The sequence below is a fragment of the Symphodus melops genome (assembly GCF_947650265.1).
Source record: "Symphodus melops genome assembly, chromosome: 12".
Classification (NCBI taxonomy): domain Eukaryota; kingdom Metazoa; phylum Chordata; class Actinopteri; order Labriformes; family Labridae; genus Symphodus; species Symphodus melops.
Genome location: NC_136702.1, coordinates 10,426,139 through 10,438,571, shown reverse-complemented (window position 1 = coordinate 10,438,571; position 12,433 = coordinate 10,426,139). Strand labels below are relative to the sequence as shown.

The 12,433-nt window shown below is 39.1% G+C and overlaps 1 protein-coding gene across 2 annotated transcripts in view; it reads left to right on the top strand.

The window, feature by feature from the left end:
• Positions 1-3,468: 3,468 nt before the first annotated feature.
• Positions 3,469-12,433, top strand: part of rapgef4a (Rap guanine nucleotide exchange factor 4a) — a 30,367-nt gene continuing 21,402 nt past the window's right edge. The window contains exons 1-4 of one of the 2 annotated variants that reach the window (XM_079358170.1): positions 3,469-3,796; positions 6,040-6,182; positions 6,656-6,744; positions 7,473-7,619. In XM_079358170.1, the coding sequence (XP_079214296.1) occupies positions 3,729-3,796; positions 6,040-6,182; positions 6,656-6,744; positions 7,473-7,619 (447 nt within the window). In that variant the 5' untranslated portion in view covers positions 3,469-3,728. The remainder of the gene's footprint in view (positions 3,797-6,039; positions 6,183-6,655; positions 6,745-7,472; positions 7,620-12,433) is intronic. The other variant, XM_079358171.1, reaches the window with a different exon arrangement.

Here is a 12,433-nt window from a genome sequence, read left to right as displayed (position 1 = left end):
TCCAGTGAAGAAGACTACTACATGGAAACAGGAGCAGGTGAAGAGCAGGTCAGAGGAGTCAGTGGAACCTTTGAGACAATGTCTCAGCATTTATCCTGCAAAATGCAACTCAAAGAGCAATAGTTTTATCTACTTTGATCAACGCTGTTAACTTTGACTAAAAAGTTTGTGATTATCAAGTTTTTAGTTGGGGGGCTTCTTGTTGGGGGGCTTTTTAAATAACTTTAGAAATCCTGTAACCACTGACTTGTATTGTCACTAACTTTCAAGAGTACAAAAAGATATCATAAGTTGGTGGCACAGCCCTGCAGTGCAGGTTGACATCATCACACTTTGTTATGCGTTTCTCTGTTGAGGCTGTGAATTTTTGGTATGCAGTGTTACAGGAATTTATGTTTTGGGTGGTGCGTGCCCCAGCCTGAGCTCAGCATGCGTCCTTGCTGTTTATCTTTGTAGGAGTGGGGGAGATAAGTGAAGGGTAAATGCTGGTCCTTAAAAAAATGGAGCTGCACTCCATTAATATACAAGACTGAATATGCTTAATTATTGGAACATTTAGTTGACATAATGATATTCACTTAATGGGGTGCTGATGGCCTAGTGGTTAAGTCATGCTCCATGTACAGAGGATTTAGTCCTCCTTTTTTCCCGCATGCCCTTCCCATAGACTGTAAATATTCCTTCACTCTCTCTCACAACTTCCTTACACATCCACTGTACTATCTAAATAAAGGTAAAAGCCCAAACACAAATCTTTAAAAGAAAAAAAATGTACCTTTAAATCATAGATTCGGTCAAACAAAGTGGATAGAAGGCAAAATATTTCTTAGAAACTACACAGAGTTTTGGACATTTTTTTTCCTTTTGATAATGACCAAAAAGCCTACTTTAATGTCAGCATGAGGCCTTGGTTATACAGTCCCAAACTATCTTTGAAATTATTGTCAAAGCAGGAGAATTCTCCCTCTTCGATCTGAAAAGGGGAACTGAATCACAGGCTACCCTCATTTGATAATGTGCATTACCTTTTAGAGAGAGAATGCTGCCTTCTTGTGGTAGATATAAGACAGGATTTTAGAAATTAGTCAGAAAGATACTAACCCAATCCCTGTAGCAATAATTTGCATCAACCCACTTTCCACTAACTCTCCAAAGACTAAATAAATGAAACTGAAAGATTTTGGCCTTTTATGTCAAAATGACCGAAAGAAATGCTTTATAGATTTTGCAAAACACGTAAAAGCCCAAAGCATTTGACGAAAGCGTACTGCTCTTCTCTGATTCTTGTGTTTTAGATAAACATCCTTCTGCTTTCTAGAAAACCAATGTATCTGTAATAGGCTATTGAATTTTCATGAAATACAAAGGCACAATCAGAGCCTCCCCCCTGCTGTCACTCCCACGTTGTCTTTGAATAGAGAGCTGACACCACAAAGAAACCGTAATAAATGTAATAATGGCATTAGAAAATGTGTTTACAAATATGTATTAACCATTTAAAATAAGACAAAACTCTATTCGTCAGTACACTGTCTAATATATCTTTGAAAGTGTGCTCAAAATAAATGTGAGGATGTAAATGTACTTGTAACATGATGGTCAGGACAAAGACAAAAACAGCTGTTGGGTTTTAAATATGTTAAACCTATAAGAGAACAGCTTTTTAAAATGTAAAGTTTGATCATTTAAGTATTGGGGACAGTCTTTTGGACCTCCATGTTATATAGAACATTTTTAAAAGGACTAGGGACCTATTAATGGTAGTTTTTGTAGTAAATAGCCATATAAGATGAAAAAAAAACCCTTAGTGCTGAGTTTCAAAAAGGATGAAAAACAACAAATAAAGCAAAAGCATTAAAAAGTTTCGTTTGCAAACATCTTCGTCATGGCTAACATTTCATCTGCTGATTCTCTTTATTTCTGACTCCGTCTTAGTTTGTTGCCAAGGCAACCGAGAGATCAATGACCCTTTCATTATATGGCCTCTAAGCATAATTTTCTCAGGGCCATTATGAAAATGTTGTCACTTTGGCATGAGGAAAGCTGTCAATTCTTACACAGAGTGCTGCACAGTCCATTATAAGCAGAAATGTAATCACATGGATGTATGCAGGGACTTCACGCTATTCTTGAGTCCCTGTGCGTTACCCATGGGTTATCATGTGAATGTTCATGATAATGTGTATGTCACTATAAGCTACTCATGAAGTCGCCATGTCCCCTGGCTCCTCTTTACAACAGCAGTTCCCCTGCAGCAGAAACGTCACTCACTGTGCTGACTGGCTGCTCTGCTCAGGACACATGCACCTGTGTCCTCCACCTACACACAGCTGCCAAATGCTTCGTCATTGTATGTCGTCTTGACAACATAATATTCTCAAACAACTACAAAGTGCTACAGTGAGAGAATGATTGGACATATTCAATACGTTTGTATTAAAGAAAACTCCTGTTACGTTTTTGTAAATAGTGAACTGTGGGAGTGAGATGCATTTAGTAGGTGACAATAGAAGAATTACCACAGTTGTCTGTATGAGCAACCAATGTGGGCAACATTTCACACTGTAAGGACGAGGTGTAAAAAAAAAAAAGCAAAAATATTTTTAGTTAATTAGTGTGAAGTGAGTAAAAACTAAGATCAGGGTCACCAATGCAAGTGTTTACACAATTACTCAATCAAAGTCTTGATGCCATTGGATTTAGGGTTGCAGTTAAAATGTTATCAAATTTGCTGGGTTTTTTTTCAATATAAAAAGTATGGGTGGGTAAAAAATACAAGCCCTACTAAAGAAGATAATGGCACCCCTACAAATAAATTGTAGTTCTTTAGGTCAAGCTATGATGATTGTTTTGTTTGTGTTGATTTTGTTTCCTTTCTATCATTAAACAGGTGCAGGCCAAAAGTTTTAAATCCATTTTTATAGGCTAATATTAGCCTATTTTAACACTTTGAACAAAACCAAATAAAAATTTACCAACAGCCTTTTAAGTGAGGCTACTATTTATATCATTTTGGTGTTTAAATGTAAACAATTTATAGACTACCGAGGGCCATCTTTCATTGTTTCCGGTATTGCCATTAGCCTACTTAACGATGAACATCCGGTCAAATTGTCTTTACAGGTGTCTCACATTTTAAAGTCTGATAAGCAACTTGAGGAGGCGACAACAGAGCTTGAGTTTGGAGAGCACGTCTGGTTTGAACAGACACGCAGATGTCTGTTAAATAAAACAACTAAAATAGAGCTAACTTCGGGATATTTTGCTACATATAGCCGGTTTATTCCACCTTTTTTTGCTCTCCACATGGACTGTTTTCGACTGTGCATGATGGAAAGTAAAACACAACGCGAAATACAGAGTTGCTAGTCATGGACAGAACCTCAGAAAAAAAGAGTAACATTGGACTGGAAATATAATAATTTAAAAAATAGCATAGGCTAATTGCCTTTTCTTAAGCCTTTCTTAATCTAAACAAACTTGGCATTATGACTTGATATCTTAATCATATTCTTTGGGGCAAATCTCTACTTCCAGCTCCCTCTTATGTATTTTCTGTTCATACTGCTCCTGGTCAGGTGAGCCCTGATCCGCAGCTTCATCAGAGGAGCAGCATATCGGCTGTCAGCAGAGAATGACTGAAGGCACATCAGGTGTTGCTTCTGGTCCAGCCCTCTTCATAGCCGCAGCCTCAGCATCAGCAGCAGGAGGAGAATCGGGATCTCAAGATGGTTGCAGCGCATAGTTCTTCGCATTCATCGGAATCTACCGAGTGGATTATTTGTCTGGATAAAAGGTACTGCGTTTATGTAATTCAAGTGCGTTCACTGTCTCGGTTTAAGGCTCCATGCGAGCGCACAGTGACAATAGAGCCTTTAGACGCGGATCTGATTTGTTTTGGTGCTTCAGTGGCAGGATTAACATTCATAGGTGCGCCGTAGTTTTTATTTCCCAAAGGAATTAATAAGACTTGATGGGTTGAATAGGGGCATCATTAAAAGTGTCATGTTTTTAGTTACTCTGTTTATTATTTGAACAGGGGTGTATTAAAAACAGTGTTGACCAACTCAAGGATCAGAGATATATTGGAAGTATAAGAAGCAAGGCTTCTAACTTTGGACAGCTGTTAAATATGCTTTAAATATCCACGACTTAAAGTACTTCACAATACAGGATACTACATAAGCAGTTGATCACTTACTGGTAATGTGGATAAGATCCAGACAGTTCATACTTTAACTACTGATAGAGGTGCCCAAAATCACACCGGTAGGTAAAAGATTCTGCATGTACATTCTTTCAGAAGGGATATTAAACCACCCTGTAGCTGCAAGGGACCTCTTCATTAAGTCATACATAACAACAGGCTGCTTTCATAATTACAAATTATTAACACTGACATGTCTAAAGTAAGGAGAAGCCTAAGCCTACATTTGAATTAAGAAATGAATGAATCATCCTTTTGCATTACCCCCAACAGGTGAAGTGTTGCGCAACGGTTGTCTTCATGTCTGTCATCTGCAGCAAAGACCTACAATGTGTTTGATCATGCAACATGATATGCACCAGCACTGATTTATTTCAATGTGTGGATTTTTGCATGTAGAGCTTTGAATTCAAATGCTTCAAATAGCCAACAGTTTGCATGTTTGTCCTTAGTGTTATTGGTACACAGATAAGGTGTAAGTTTGTGTATGAGCAGACTGAAGGGACAAAGAAAGAAAAGCCCAGTGATAAAGAAAGGGGTCCAAAGGGCATCAGCTATAAACAGCAAAGTGACGCAGTGTGCCAGATGTGTTTGCACAGTAGTATCTTCTGTCGATGTAGAGGCCACCTGTTTCGTGCAAATTAAACCTTGCTCACATTTTCCTCTCCGATTCTAATGCACGTTTGATTTTATTTGAGTTAAGCACATAACTACATGGGGTGAAAAATAAAGATGTAACACTGTGTACATTTCTGTATTGTAAATCAGAAGAAATGGTTCAGTTAAGGTTGTCATTGTTTAAAGTTTTTATTCCGTTATAAGCTGCCTCATGATGAAAAACTTCCTTCCCAGCTTTGACTTGAAATTTTATCCTCATCTTTTTTTTTTTTTTTTTTTTTAGATTGCTTGATTACCAAATAGACACCTTGTCTAGTAAAGTCCCACTCACCTCTTCCCTTCTTGTTTTCCTCGCTGTGCAGCATTTGATCAATTGCTATAATCAGGCAGGGTGGTTGAGGGGCTTTTAAACAATAGATTTGACTGGGGGTGGGATACCACAGTCCAATCAGAGTAGCACAGTACTGAGAAACTATATTGTAACCACTGAGTGCTGAAAGGTTTCCAGGGAACTCACCATGAAGAGCCATTGGCTTGCAAGCTGTTGCTCAGTGAAAACCCCATTTATTGAACTCAGTAAATCATTTTCAGGAGCTGTGAGCAAGCGCTTGTTTGTTTCTCTGAATTACTGAAACGGTTGGGTTTCCACTTTTAAAGGATGGTTATGGATTCAAAGGTGATGTAAGCTACAGTACAACCACCCACATGTTACATCAGAGGCTTCAGATTCAGTAGAACGAATTTAGGGGCAGAATAATGCAAGCAACAGAGGAGGGATAAAACACCCTAAATCACCTGTGAGGACAGTTTGTGGTTCACTCTCATTGTTACAGCTTAATGACATAAACAACAAGGAGCAGACCAGTGTTTCTTCATGTAAGCATTTTCAAATAAAACTTTCATCAGTTCTAGCCTCATGTAAATGTCCTGATGGTCAACCTGAAACAGTAAGTTAAAATCAGCCAGCTTTTGAGTAGGAGCCAAAACTGTGTTCATAAGATGGATAATATCACCAACCTCAACAAAGCTTTTGTGCTACTTTGAACTAACTTTTAGCTCCCAACCCCCACACCCACAGAGCTTCAGATGTGTTCATATAAAAACTGAGATGTACTTGTGCTGCTCCTGCTGAACCAAAGCATGCAGCACATTTAGTTACCAGTCTTACTTCAGTGGTTACCTGTACATGTCTCCTCTTTCTTTCACTCCTGCAGACCAGCAGAACGCTCAGGAGAAGACGTCGACATAATCCTGGCCCATCTGAAAAACGCGAAGGCCTTCGAGAAGTTCCACCCCAGTCTGCTGCAGCAGATCTGCCTGTGTGGATTTTATGAGTGCTTGGAGAAAGGCATCACCCGTAAGTCCCAAATTTGCATGCTGTACATCGGGCACATAGGACCTTTTTGTAAGACTGGTCCAGCAACACTCACGCTCTGGAAAGATGTGAACTTTGTGTAAAGTCACGCGCACAGCTAAAAGCAGTACCCTTCCTTAAAGTGGAAGGGAAAAATACAGAAGTAAGCTTTGGGATGAAATCCCTTCACTTCCAAGGAAACTAGAACTTTATGTATCCATGTTAACATGTCACTTCATGTAAAATAAGTAAATCAATGAGGTCATTAAACTCCACAGTATGTGATAAATGTCTGTATATCTTTGTTGGCATTTCTTTTTTGTAAACATCTTGTCATTTTGATCTAATACTTGTGAGATGCTTTGTTTTTCCAAGACTAATGTCTATTTGTCTATAAAGTCTGTGATCGGGTACCAATCACAGTTGAAGAGAATTTCGAAGGATGTTTCTTTTGATCTGTGCTTTGTGTTTCTAAGTGTACCGTCAGGGAGACATTGGCACCAGCTGGTATGCCGTCCTGTCTGGTTCACTGGATGTCAAAGTTTCAGAGACATCGAGTTATCAGGTTTGGCTTGTATATGTTTTCAAGAATCATGTGACACCCTTTATTTCAACTGAAAAGGACAAACAAACAGAACTCACAACTTTCATATGAACACAGACGGTGTTCATGCAGTTTGTACAGACGGTCATCTTTTAGTTATTGGCTCTTTTTAACAATTTTTTGATGCATATTTTTTTACATTTTGATTTTTTTATCTTATGTAATTTTGCACTGTGTGATTTTCTTCTTCTTTCCTGCTGTAAATTTCTCAGTTTGCGAGATGAATAAAGGATTACCTTATCTTTGCTTGTAATGGAAACAAACAATTATGTTGTGTGCTATCTTATTCTGTTTGAGCTGCCTAAAACCAGACGGTCCTCTGAATGTAACAATCTGAATATTTAAACATGAGCTTAGTCACAACGCATATGAAATCAATCAGCCATTCAAAGTGTTCCCACCTCACCGCAAGCTTTTTTTAAAAATTTGTGATGAAAAGAGCATTTTGCTAAGTACATTCGTGGAATGTACTTAAAAGGTTTTTTGTAATACTGATGTTTTGCTGTGCTCCGATTGGAGTGTTTTCTTGCTGATTGGAGTGTATCATTAATGAACTTCAAGTGTTTAGGTGATTGCCTTTAAGCGAGAGAGTGATCTCATCAAATACAACACCAAAGCCTTTTTTCCCTCCAAACTACAAATGTTAGAATTTCACAGTATTGTTGTTTCGCTGGGTGTTTGTGTTCCAGGACGCTGTTACCATTTGCACACTGGGGACTGGCACAGCATTTGGGGAGTCGATCCTGGATAACACCCCTCGACACGCCACCATTGTCACGCGGGAATTCAGCGAGCTCCTACGCATCGAGCAAAAGGCTTTCAGGTCTTTGTGGGAGGTGAGTACCTCTGTCTGCTCCATCTTGTACCTTCATCAGCCCACAAAAAATCTCTTGTCACAATCAAGTTTGTGTCACAATTGAGAGTAATTAAAATTGGGTTCTTGTATAAGAGGGGTCTGAAAAGGCTTTATTTTGCCTTTTGCTTTAGTCATACTTTCTCGCTTAAGGACATAGAATACTACTATACACATTTTCTGAAGAAAAAAACAAAAGATCTCCAAGGAAGCATTTAACTACATTTCCTGGTCTGAAAATATTTTTTCAGCTCTGCCGACTCGCCTTTTAATTTTTAGATTTCAAGATAATCACACAATGAAGTGAAAACTAAATTCAGCCTCATTTTGTTGCTATACTATAACAGGAATTCTTTTTTTTCCCCAATAAAACACCCCGCCAATTCAGGGTAAAATACTGCTATTGCTATCCTCAACAACAGGAAAGTGTTTTTTCACAACAAATTGCATCTCTGCCCTGTTATCCTTTCATTCCTGACCTTGACGAGGGGGTTCCTTAAATAAGAGAACAGCCACCTGTCTTAGTTTCTCCCTTCTGAAATTGGAATGCTAAATGCTGATGAATTCAGCTCAGCCTAAGCCAAAGTGTAGGCGATGTCACGTTGATTATCTTTGGTTGAATCATGGTTTTTAATTTTGAATGCTGGGTTTACAGCTCGGCTTTTTGAGCATTTTACATGAAGGTATGTCACTGAATTTTAGTCTTATAAGAGTCATAGAGGTTTCCACCTTTTGACCACTAGATGGCAGTGCAGCAGTAGAGAATCAGCTTCTCTGTGTTTGCGTATGTCCTCTCCTCATTGCATGGACTATAATACAACAACTCTAATCTCTAATAATCTAACTAATACATACTACATGATTGAGACAATAAATATAACTCTCTCACATGAAACTAAAGACTCTCTAGCATGTTAGGTGGTGGGTGTCATGCTGTGTAGGGGCCCCTCTCCTGCAGGACACCACTATGGGCTGGTTCACTGGGAGAGAAAGACTGCCCATTTCCTCTGGGACTGAAGGGCATGAGGGGCTTGTAAATGTTGAACCTCGCATGTGTCTGTGTCAGGGTTCAGCCCAGCAGCAGTGTAACTGGATACTTGCTGACCATCAAGTGGAAGTACTACAAGGCTTCACTTTTAGCCTCCGTCCTGGAGTGACTTCCCCATTCAGGTTTGTGAGGTGGATGTATTGGTTTCTCATTCTACACTCAGGTTGTCGTGTCTGTTTCTTTGATCCCCTGGCTTTGGTTATTTTTTGATGTTTTGACAGACTGTAAAGTAACTGTGTTAAGTTGTCTTCTTGGCTCGGAATAATATGGGGCTGCCTCTTTGGGAATTTACCTGGCAGGGTTTTTATTCTTTGTTTGAAGAGGAAACAACTCTTCAATCATATAGTCAGTGTATGTGTGTTCACTGCGTGCTACTTTGGTGTACTATATATTTGTCATTCTGTTTTGTTGACGTCTTTGGCAGAATAACTTTTTATCTTGTGACATCTTTTCCATCTCACTTCCCCCAGGGCTGTATCAAACTGTGCCAACAGTGTTTTTACCGTATCATGTTAATGTGTTACTTTACTTAAATAGTGTCTTAGTTTGCAACGTTTCATTCAGTAAATGTGATTTGAAAGCCAACCCTTGTTCAAAATACTTTATTAAACAAGTTTCAAAACTAAATATCAAGTGCATGTGATTTGGGATTTTTAAGTAAAGTTATATGTGACAGAAATAATTAGTCCAATATTGAGCTATATAACCATGCTTAGAGGGGAACCTCCTCAGACATATGTTTGGATTGACATACAGATCCTTTAGATGAGATGACCCTCCTTTTGATTCAAGACTTACTCAAGCCTAAAACCATGCCAGCATTAGTGTCAGTACGAGGGTCCTCTGCCAAGCTAGCTTATCCTCAAAAGTTGGCTAAAGCTGTAACAAAAGGCCTCACATCGAGTTAAAACTCACATAATCAGCCTGTTGGTGGATCATCATTACACTACCTGCAGGTATGTTACAACTTGATGCTGGAGCAACAGTTTAAACAACATTATTTAGCCTGGTAATGACCCTCATTATCCTCAAAGTGTTGTAGAATGATAGTGTCTGCTTTTTACTACAGGAATCCCTTTAACCTTTGTCTGTCTGTTCAGACACTCTATGGAAAAGTGGGTCCAGTCCAGTCTCTCTTGGTTTGTTCCTGCTGTGGAAATAAATATAGTTTAGCTACAGTACTTCACACAGGTATTTACTAAAGCTGAAACACCTTTTGTGGTGCATTAAGAACCTAAAGCTGCATTAGATCAATGTTATTATTGCTCACGGCTCTAAAAGCCAGGGAAGCAGAGGGGTACCTCCCAGCATCGATTGATGCCAACTAGGACGTGGAGATTAGAACCTAGACTGCTTTATGCAGAGGGGAAGCAATGCTCCTCCTCCTAATCTTCTTCCTCTTCCTCTTCCCCCTCCTCCCATATTGATCTGTCCTCGTGGAAAAAACATCAGTAGCCATGCGCTATTACAAAACTGCACCATAGTGAGCACTACATTGCCCTAATGAACTGGATAATTTAAGTTATTGCAGTTCAGCTATTAAAGAGGACATTCTATCCCCCTTTTGCACCTTTCCAGATAGTCCCCTGTGGTGTAAATGAATCATCTGTGCTGTAATTTAGTCAAAATATCACATAAACAAATCACCAAAAGAGGTTTGTGACCCTGTATAAACCAGCTCTCTAAGAATGCACTGTTTTGGTGGCTCTATGCAATGAGTTCTCCTAAGTTTTCCCAGGAGACATCACTTCTCTGTCGTAAGTATAAAAATGGCAGACCTGCCCAAAATTTGCTCTAGGCTGGGATTGGAGTCAACGGGTAGAGAAAGAGGGGATTTTTGTTATTTGACCACAATCCAACTTGTGACATCACAAAATAGATTGTGGTTAAGAAAAAAAAATGAAAGGGAGCATTTTTCTCTGTGTTGTAAGACTTATGCAGCCCACAAAAAAGACTGGATGGATTTATTTCAAATTTTGTGGGATGATAAGCACTCAGGTTAACCAAATGTATGTTTGAAAACACGGTAAAAGTGGATTTTTCATAATATATTCCCTTTAAATCAACAAATTTGTCCATTTCTTGCTCTCTTCCAAACATTTTTAAGGACTTGAACAGTTTTCTTACCCTTTCCTCATTTCATATTGCTTATTGTTGTACTTTGTGGAGTGTTTTAATTTGTCCTGTGTTTTTTATATTTTAGAGAAGCCAAAGACAAATTTCCACCACGGTGGACAATACAGTCATCTAATCTAATCTAATCAGTCTTTCATGTCTTGTGACTGTTGTGCTGGTGCATGGAAAGCATCGCTCTTACACGCAAATCTGATATTTTCTTATACTGCTGACTGATACAACTGCTAGGATCAGGCAGCCGTGTGCTGTTTGTTTAACAGCGCAGACATGAGCCGAGCTCAGCACGCACAAGCATGCTGACCCTGGCTTAGATAGCCTGATCATCAATTTACTCTACTCTTTGTTTCGTGCTTCCGATGGGCGGTTTAATTGTGAAAACACTCGTCTTTTTCGGGTTGTAACGTGTCTCCTTTATAGTCATAGTCTTTATTTAGTCTCCACGTGGCCTGCACAGTACTGCTCTCATTACACAACAGCTGTGGCATTTTGGATTAAATGTGACAAATTACACATTTTAGCTTTTATTAGCATAAGTTATGTGTATTTCTCATGCATGTTTAGGCTTCAGGCGTATTTGTTTGGTGCTGAGCAGAGAGAGAGAGAGAGAGAGAGAGGATGGAGGGGGGGAGATGATGGTGTGTGAGTATCAGTGGCCTATAGAAGAAGCCTTTTGGGTAGCCAGTGGAGAGAGCTGATGAACAGAAAGTGGCAGGGCTGCAGCGTGCCCTCTGGTGACTGTGGATAGGGTGCAGGGGAGGGGGTGAAAAGGAGGCACATGGATCCTCTGGGGGGGGGGGGGGTCAGCATCTGAATAGTATGCCAGATCCAGGGTCAGAGTCCTGGAAGTGCACAGCGGACATGCACGGAAAGAGCATGAAGGTTATATTAAACATTTCTGGTGTATTTCCTCAGCTCACAGAGCTGTTACATCAGCAATCTGACGAATCTGATCTCTGAACTGCAAATAAAACATGTAGCCTGACAAGCTAGATTTTTTTTTATCAGTTCAATGTGTGTCTTTAATTTTGTCAAAAAGAAAAAAAAAAAGCAGGTCTTAAAAGATGAATTAAGATTTAAGTCTGTTTTATCTGTTTTAGATGAAATATCCGATCAGTAGTTTTACAGATTTTGGATCAGTTTCCATATAAAGCTTGTGAAACATGAATTCTGCCGTGCAGGGTAATGTGTGAAGTAAAGAAAAACATGATGAAATGTAATCATTCATCTGGAACTGAACCAGTTTTTCTCTTGCTTTGTTTTTGGTCTTATTGCTCCGATGAACTTGCATCTTGAGTTCCAACCAAAGCATAGATGAGCTGACTAAACTGAATTCAAGATATAAAAACACTAAATGAATTTCAAATCAAATTTATTACTGGAGGAAAAACTGGAATCCGTTTCCTTTCCGGTATCTCTGCTTGCCCCAGTCCATCATAAAGACATCTTAAATACATTTGATTCATTTCTTTTTATACATTTTGTGTCTGTTCAATACATGTTTCTATTCCGTCAAATTCAAAATGACTTAATGTACATCTGAAATAAGGCATTCTTTCTCTTGAAATTCTCTTGATGAAACTGCAGCAGTGAAGCTCTTTCTGGTCGGCTCTGTC